The sequence below is a fragment of the Hyperolius riggenbachi genome, chromosome 3, assembly GCF_040937935.1.
Source record: "Hyperolius riggenbachi isolate aHypRig1 chromosome 3, aHypRig1.pri, whole genome shotgun sequence".
NCBI lineage: Eukaryota > Metazoa > Chordata > Amphibia > Anura > Hyperoliidae > Hyperolius > Hyperolius riggenbachi.
Genome location: NC_090648.1, coordinates 281,740,522 through 281,749,089, shown reverse-complemented (window position 1 = coordinate 281,749,089; position 8,568 = coordinate 281,740,522). Strand labels below are relative to the sequence as shown.

The following is an 8,568-nucleotide window of genomic DNA, read 5'->3' as shown; positions in this document are numbered from 1 at the left end:
TCATCCTTAAAGTATTAACTAATTGAATGATGGACGATGATCACAATAATAATAATAACTAGTAGTAGTATTATTCGTGTTTTTATGTGTGGCTTTCGGCGAATATGTGGATGGGCGCGAGGATTTGTTAAATGATCACGATTGGATGAATCCTACGGCTGGTAGGTTCATATGTAATCAAATCGATAGCCGTCACGCTGACAAATAGTGCCAATGTATATCTACACACTAAGAGCATCAGGTGTCCGCTGCCCATAGCTGTCTATTGCAATCAATACAGATAATATATGTTTGGTCATACAATTCTCCATAATGTAATGAATAAGTGACACGGGCTGCTCTGCACACCTATTGGAGATGGGGGACAGGACCTCCATTGGTGGCTGGAGGTGTCATTTGTGTGCCATAGCTGGTGTGATGTTGGTAAATAAGAACTTGTCGCAGTGCCTGCAGTCAATAGTCACTATTATCTCCCATGTCCCCCGCTGAGCAGTGCAAGATTTCTGTGTTTATGGCAGCAAACAGAGGGACAAGCTAATAGTCGCACAGACAGCCTGAGAAATCCCTACTAATTACCCTTCTTAATTAATGCCAGTTGTTTCAGTGTTTTGGCAAGGAACTGAGGCAGCGTTGAGTGTGGTATGGGGACAGTGTTGAGGATGTACCAGATTGCTGATTAACACTTTACACTACATTGGCACCAAGTGTATATTTATTTTCATCTATATCTCAGGTTCCCCTTCAAGAGGTATACAGATTGTGTTGCACCACCAGCCCAGAACCTGCATCTCCTAGGAACTCGCTTCCTTCTTCTCGGTAACACAAAGGTCCCCATAAAATCATTTTTAAACCATTTATTTTTACGTGCAAGAATAAAACTTATACATATAATTTAAAACGCTATCTCAATATAGAAATATTCTGCACCCCGGATAACAGTAAGGAAAAGAAAAAAAAAACAATTAGGACAGCATTGGTCAAACACAGCAGAAATAAAACTTTTATGTATGTATATATTTACAATAAATAGAATTAATAAAGTGGTGCAGCATTCCTTAAAGGATAATACATATCCAAATAAATACATCAATTTTACAGAATCCATACTCTCACCTCTGTAGAGCTGCTATGGCAGCTTGATAAACCTTTAACAAAACACACAAAAAAGTCCCATAAAAAATTGGCTTAATAATTAGGGTTTTAATACTCAATAATATGAGACGCATGCAAAAAGTCGGAGAGAACTATTCATTCCGAGGACAGCCACCGAGAGAGAGTGTAAACATTTTATTTCGGGACAGCCAGGGGTCTTGGGAGGGCTGGTAACGGGGCACAGAGTTGCCTCCCTCACTAGTATGTTTGGCAGTGGCTGTCAGGTTGGCAGGCGTTCCCTCCTTCACAATGGCACCATCATTTTACACACGCATCTACATGGCTGCTTTACCCACCTGACCGGCCCGCACACCACTATTTCACACACTGGCCCTTATTCAATTCACTATTTCTCCCAAGGTTTCTCCTAGAGTTGTTCAATACAACTTTTCAAGACTGCAATTTGATAAAGTACTACAAAGTAGACGAAAATGTACCATCAAAAATAATTCTGAGTATTGTCTTACTTGCTGGTGGTTTAAAATGTATTTTATTGACAAGATGTGAAGATCTCACCAAACCTTAGAAGAAAAAAAGAATTGAATAAGGAGCAGTGGATGCAGTGTTCGGTAGGGAAAGCGGCCATATCCATGACTATCCCAGGCAGGATTGTGACTATTTCTGTATACTTCCCCAAAATCCTCTGTCATTGTAAACATTGAAACCTCAGCTGCTCCCTTGGCCAAAGTCCATTACCTCTGGAGCAAGCTAACTCCATGGCGGAGCAGTGCATGGATGTCCACTTGTCCAGCACAGAGCAGCCTCCGTTTCTTCCATATGTCTAGACGTGTGCACTGTGCAATGAAGATATCACATAGAATGGGGGTTTTAGTGCTTTTCTATCCACAGGTAAGTGTCAGTAAATGGCCTTCTGCAGCTCTGGGCTCTGGCCTCGAGAAGGCTGGTCTCTGGAAGGGGGTAACAGCTCCTCCTGCCCTGCTGGACTTGCCCCAGTAGCACCACCAGAGCTGCCGTCGTGCAGCTTGCGCACGTGTTTCTTCAGGTCGAAGTTCCTGCAGAATCCCTTGCCACAGGTGGGGCAGGTGAAGGGCTTCTTGTCGTTGTGGGTGTGCATGTGGAAGGTCAGGTTGTAGACCTGATGAAACGCCTTGTTACAGATATTGCACTTGAACTGCTTCTCCCCGCTGTGAGTGAGCTTATGGTTCTTGTAATTACCTGTAATAAGCACAAGCACTTTTCACCAGCTGCACTACTCAAGTGATCATTTTCCAATTCTCAACCTGCCAATTTCCCCCTTCATCCTAATTCCCCTCAATTGTCACTTCAGGACCAGCACCGCATACAAATGGCATGAGCACAAATGAGGAGGGAGAGGACCGGGACACAGAGGACAATGGGAGGGAAGGGGAGACAACAAGTGGTGGCAGCTCTACCTTTTTGGTGGAATCCTTTTCCACAGAATTCACAGACGAAGGGCTTGTATCCTGCGTGGATCCTCGTGTGTGTGTTCAGCGTGGAACTCCTGTTGAAGGCTTTACCGCACTGGTTACACTTGTGTGGTTTCTCCTGTGAAACACCGAATGCAAGAGGTTGTCTACAATGATACAAGTCATGCACCCATGGCATACATATATAACACCTCAATATTTGTCAGCGCATCACTTACATTGCCTGCTAGTTTCTTGATTTTCTGGGCCAAATAATTTTTTAAAATATTTGCCTATTATACTTTCTGTTTTATTACCCCTCCCCACAAGAAAAAAAAAGAAACAAAAAATATGTTTTTCCTTGACGTTTCCCGTTTGTCCTATGCATCCTTTCAACCCCTCCAGGAACAGCTTATATTTTGTGAATATACACACAGTCAGGTAAAACTGTTATACAACTTGCCCCAGCAATGTGTCTATGAGGTCACCTTCTAAGTTTGGGAATAGACGAGGGAAGCAATGTGTGTAATTTTGGGTATCCTTGATCTTGTGTCTGTCTGCACGCTGAGGACAAGTGTGTTATACAGATACACCCTGGCCATTTACTCGGAGATATAAATTATCTATTTGTTGGTGATCTCGTATTTAAGTTGGATGTTGGGCGTTGGACCTGGGGACAGGTTAAACAAGCACTATGGCTCTGTGTGTGGATGGTTCTATGTATACAGAGGTTACATGGACATGAGGACAGGTGATGCTGTGTATGCAGGAGGTGCTGGAGTGGGACCTAGGGACAGGGGAGAAAAGCATTATGGCTCTGTGTATGGATGGTTCGGTGTATACAGAGGTTACATGGACCTGAGGACAGGTGATGCTGTGTATGAAGGGGGTGCTAGGAATGGGACCAGAGGACAGGTGATGCTGTGTATGCAGAGGGTGCTGGGAGTGGAATCTGGGGACAGGTGATGCTGTGTATGCAGAGGGTGCTGAGTGGGACCAGGTGACAGGTAATGCTGTGTATGTAGAGGGTGCTGGGAGTGGGACCAGATGACAGGTGATGCTGCGTATGCAGAGGGTGCTGGGAGTGGGACCGGTTGACAGGTAATGCTGTGTATGCAGAGGGTGCTGAGTGGGACCAGGGGACAGGTAATGCTTTGTATGCAGAGGGTGCTGGGAGTGGGTCCTGGGGACAGGTGATGCTGTGTATGCAGAGGGTGCTGGGAGTGGGACCGGTTGACAGGTAATGCTGTGTATGCAGAGGGTGCTGGGAGTGGGACCTGAGGACCGGTAATGCTTTGTATGCAGAGGGTGCTGGGAGTGGGACCAGGGGACAGGTAATGCTGTGTATGTAGAGGGTGCTAGGAGTGGGACTTGAGGACAGGTAATGCTTTGTATGCAGAGGGTGCTGGGAGTGGGACCTGGGGACAGGTAATGCTTTGTATGCAGAGGGTGCTGGGAGTGGGACCGGAGGACAGGTAATGCTGTGTATGCAGAGGGTGCTGGGAGTGGGACCTGGGGACAGGTAATGCTTTGTATGCAGAGGGTGCTGGGAGTGGGACCTGGGGACAGGTAATGCTGTGTATGTAGAGGGTGCTAGGAGTGGGACTTGAGGACAGGTAATGCTTTGTATGTAGAGGGTGCTAGGAGTGGGACCTGGGGACAGGTAATGCTTTGTATGCAGAGGGTGCTGGGAGTGGGACCAGAGGACAGGTGATGCTGTGTATGTAGAGGGTGCTGGGAGTGGGACCAGAGGACAGGTGATGTTGTGTATGCAGAGGGTGCTGGGAGTGGGACCTGGGGACAGGTAATGCTTTGTATGTAGAGGGTGCTGGGAGTGGGACCGGAGGACAGGTAATGCTTTGTATGCAGAGGGTGCTGGGAGTGGGACCGGAGGACAGGTAATGCTGTGTATGCAGAGGGTGCTGGGAGTGGGACCTGGGGACAGGTAATGCTTTGTATGTAGAGGGTGCTAGGAGTGGGACCTGAGGACAGGTAATGCTTTGTATGCAGAGGGTGCTGGGAGTGGGACCAGAGGACAGGTGATGCGGTGTATGTAGAGGGTGCTGAGTGGGACCAGAGGACAGGTAATGCTGTGTATGCAGAGGGTGCTGGGAGTGGGACCTGGGGACAGGTGTTGCTGTGTATGCAGAGGGTGCAGGGAGTGGAACCAGGGTACATGTTGAAGTGGCTGTGACCCTATAGGAGATGCACATTACCTGGGTGTGGATAATCTTGTGTCTGCAGAGTGTGCTGGCTTGGCGAAACCCTTTCCCACAGATTTTGCACACAAACGGTCTAGCTCCAGTGTGCACCGGCATGTGTCTGGTTAAGTTGTAGTGTGCGTTGAACACCTTTGAGAGGAAAGAAAAATACTTTTAGTCATAAGCCGGAGGGTGACGGTACCTGGAGGACATTATCATTATTTGCATGCTGTACTTGCCTTGCCACAAACTTCGCAGGTGAAAACTTTTGGCTTGTTGCTGGGGGAAGAGCTGGCGTATTTGGCGGCGGACTTGTAGGCAATCTTCTCGGAGAGGGTATGGGCGCTCTCCTTCATGTAGTGCTGAAATTGCGCTGCAGACAAGTCCTTGAAAGTGACTCCTGATGGGTACTTTTCCGCTGATGGAACCACCAGCTTATTCCTCTCTGCTAGGTAGGATTTGGGTGACTGGTGTAGCTGGGAACCCAGGAAGTAGGAGGCGACGGGGTGGATATTTATACTGGCAGCGGGGTGGCAGGGGGCATCGCCTCTGTTGAAGTAGCACAGAGCTGCGCCCATGGCATGAAACGAGGAGTGATTGACCACTCGAGGTCGGACCAGTTTGTACTGCTGAAGGGGGAAAGAGTCCCTGGGAAAATCTCCCTTTAAAGTCACAGCACAGTTCAACAGCTCGTTGCAGCTGAAGGAGGATGAGGACTCCTGGTGGCTCTTCCTCAGCTCAGAACCGGTGATGCCTAGTTTGGGACAGTGGTCATAGCTGACAGGTACAAAGGGGATCATGCAGGGAATGGATGAGGAGCTGAGGTGGAGGGCTTGTTTCTGGTGCACTGAGCCCTGTAGTAAACTTGGTACAGGGAGGCATTTGGGTTCTGGAGTCCTTGACATTATCCTCTCTATAGAGAAAGCAAGTGGCTTGGAAGTGCTGATCATGTTGACTCTGCTGGACAGATGTTCTCTGGCTGCTTGGCTCGCTAGGATTTTAGTGGCTTTGTGCTGTACACTATTGTCCATGTCTTGTGCACACTTGGCTGCTGAATGAGATGTCTTCTTTCCAACACACCACCTTCCCCTTCTTGTCAGTGATTTGCAGGGAGTGGGACAGTCACTGTCATCCTCCTCCTCATCATCGCCATCATCACGGTGCTGCACATACCCACCACCACAAGTAGTCCAGTGGACAGGTGCCAATCCATTCCAGATTACATGGGGCAGCAGTGACACCGGAGCAATCACTTCTTATTGCTAGCAGGCCTGCTCAATGGGATGTGTTGTGTCAATAACGCAGTAAAGATCTCGCCAATCGTTAACTTCCAAGAGGAGAAGGTAAACTAGATAATTGCTCAATTCGTTTCCAACAGTCAACTGAAAAAGTTTTTTTTTTCCTTTTTAGGAAGGGGGGAGTGGGATAAACGACTACTTTTATTGGAGATTAAGAGTCATCCGCCCAAAGAAAGGAGGGGGAGTCTCCTTCCTTTATGCTCAATCTGCTCAGCACACTCAAGAGTCAGCACTGATCTGAGATCAATTTTCCTCCTTGCTTTGGCATGACATCATCCAGAAAGGGGAGCGCTGGGGATACAGAAGGAAGAAGCAGTCAGTGGAGGGAGGTGGCGCTCTATATTTATCAAACAAGGCTCCTTAGAGTGCAGATCTCCTGATGCCTGTCTGGAGTCTCTGAGAAGTGGCCTATGTGCTAACAGTACCTATCTGCCCTTCCCATACAGAGCAAACAGCAGCAACTTGGGCCATCTCACTGTCTTCCACGTGACTTTTCACAGCCATAATGAAGGCAGTGTTGGTTGGGGGGTACTTTGCAATTTGCTCTGGATGTGAAGCTCACGTCCAGAGTGTGGAAAGGGGGGGGATAAAGTGTACATTTTGCATAACAGCCTTCTCCACTGTATGTGCTGAGAGGACTGCAAGTGCTGAGCTGCCTGTACTAATTATAGCTCCTGAGTGCAGCCCTGATCCTAACAAAGAGGCTGCTGCCCCAGTGTGTAATGTATCGTAGCTGTGTGTCAGAAAAGTTTCAATGAAATCCCGCAGCTCAGAGTTCCCTCTGCTGCAGCCAAAAAGCCTCTTTGTTGAGCGGTGTGTGAGAGCCGGCCAGGGGAAGCTGTAACCTCCAATCCACATTGCTGGGCTGCCTGATCCCCGGCTCACCAGCCCAGCACTCTGCACATGTGTGCAACACACCTACAATTATTAGAGATCACCCCAGCCCCTGCATATGGCTGATACAGATGACACCTGTCCCAGCATCTACACCCCTGGGCATCATAGCGCGTAGAAGTAACATGGCGTTCATCTAAATCCGGCGAATAATTTTACTGAAATTTCATAATTTATCAGGTTAAGGTGCATCTAGATTGTAACCTTGCAAGGGCAGGGACCTCCTCCTAGTGTTCCTTATTCTGCTGTAATTTATCATATGAACAACATGCACCAGCATTGCTGATGTCTCGCTCATCAACAATGTCTAGATTTATATTGCTGGATGTCCTGATTGTCTAGAATTTCGAACCTCCATTGTATCTATGTTCATCACTATTGTGCACTATGTTCAGCACTACGGACGACGTTGGCGCTATATAAATAATTAAAAAAATATGAATAATAATGTTTTGTGTCATCTGTTCTGATATATTGTTTCACTTATGTACTAATGTATTGTAGATTTTTATCATGCCAAGTTACTAAAAGAAATTGTAATTTGTTGTTAATTGTAAATATTTCAATAAAAATGAAATAGGAAAAAACTATCATCCATCCAGCCATATATCTGTAGTCACACAAATAGACACACACCAGGCAGGCAGCATTTGGTATCCTGTGTGGATGGGATGGCTGAATCCTGTATAATTAGAGGCCCCTGAGCTGCAAAGAATCCTTTGGACGTGTGCGCCCGGGACCAGCACAAAGAGGTGTCTTTTTTCACTCCCCTCCTTTCATGTATTACTAGTTTTCAGGCCTTTTTTGCTCAGCACCAGACAAAGAAAAATGCCGACTACAAGAGCTGAGCAGCAGATGGATCTTAGTTAATACTTTAATTGCTGCCTTCTCCAAGTATCGGATTCACAATGGTATGTTATGTAGCCCACGTCTGTGGAACCTGTTGGATATTATGAGATTTCCAGCCATAATTGGGCAGTGTGCCACAAGCAGGGCACAATCACTGCCGCAATCCACTCATTGCCTGATCCTCAGCAGCGATCACACAACATATGTTAGGAAACAATCAGTCTATATTCTGCGCCTCACCAACAAATAATGCTGCTATAGTCTTCAATCCCAGCAATGTTATGTGCTCTGTGTACTATTGCGGCCCATTGTGCGCTGAGAAATGGGCAACATCATGCATCTTTCGTTTCTCTATCAGGCTTTATCAGCTCAGGCTGTAGCGTGTTAGTAAAATAAAGAACAAAACAAAAACGTAATATGGGTGTGTTTAAACGAATAAAGAAACAAACGGATAAAAAAATGCTTAAGATAGTGTAATTTTTATATTTTAGGAATTAACAAGAGATGCGTTTAGGATGTATGCCTGGTGTCACCTGCCGCTGCCTACGGTTGAGCCACACGTCAATCTAGTCGCCCACTAGCCTGAGATTAGTCGCTTATTAATTGCCATCATGTCAAAACGTTTGGCTGCTTTGAAAGTGCTGCTGGATGTTAAGCAAGTGTAGGGGTTAATCTCATGCTTCCGGCGGTTACACCGCTCCCCTGTCGCTGGTCATGTTTTTTGTTTAATACATAAAATGGCTTATTTCTTCTCAGACGGAGGAAAAATAAATTAGGATAAAAAAT

At 46.6% G+C, this 8,568-nt stretch overlaps 1 protein-coding gene across 1 annotated transcript; it reads right to left on the bottom strand.

Annotated features, from left to right (window-relative positions):
- Nucleotides 1–1,120: 1,120 nt before the first annotated feature.
- Nucleotides 1,121–6,105, bottom strand: FEZF1 (FEZ family zinc finger 1). Its single transcript, XM_068272710.1, has 4 exons — nucleotides 4,981–6,105; nucleotides 4,757–4,891; nucleotides 2,547–2,679; nucleotides 1,121–2,328 (listed from the first exon to the last, which is right to left on the bottom strand). The coding sequence occupies exons 1-4, from the start codon at nucleotides 5,770–5,772 to the stop codon at nucleotides 2,009–2,011; spliced, it is 1,380 nt and encodes a 459-aa protein (XP_068128811.1). The 5' UTR covers nucleotides 5,773–6,105; the 3' UTR covers nucleotides 1,121–2,008.
- Between the last annotated feature and the right edge of the window lie 2,463 nt (nucleotides 6,106–8,568).

What these genes read in the sequence shown, in the direction of transcription:
- FEZF1 (XM_068272710.1), bottom strand. Translation starts at nt 5,772, where the DNA reads ATGGACAATAGTGTACAGCACAAAGCCACTAAAATCCTAGCGAGCCAA. An exon ending in ACAAGATTATCCACACCCAG is followed by an intron (nt 2,680 to 4,756) that starts GTAATGTGCATC and finishes GGTGTTTCACAG; the next exon opens with GAGAAACCACACAAGTGTAA. An exon ending in AAAAGGATTCCACCAAAAAG is followed by an intron (nt 2,329 to 2,546) that starts GTAGAGCTGCCA and finishes TGCTTATTACAG; the next exon opens with GTAATTACAAGAACCATAAG.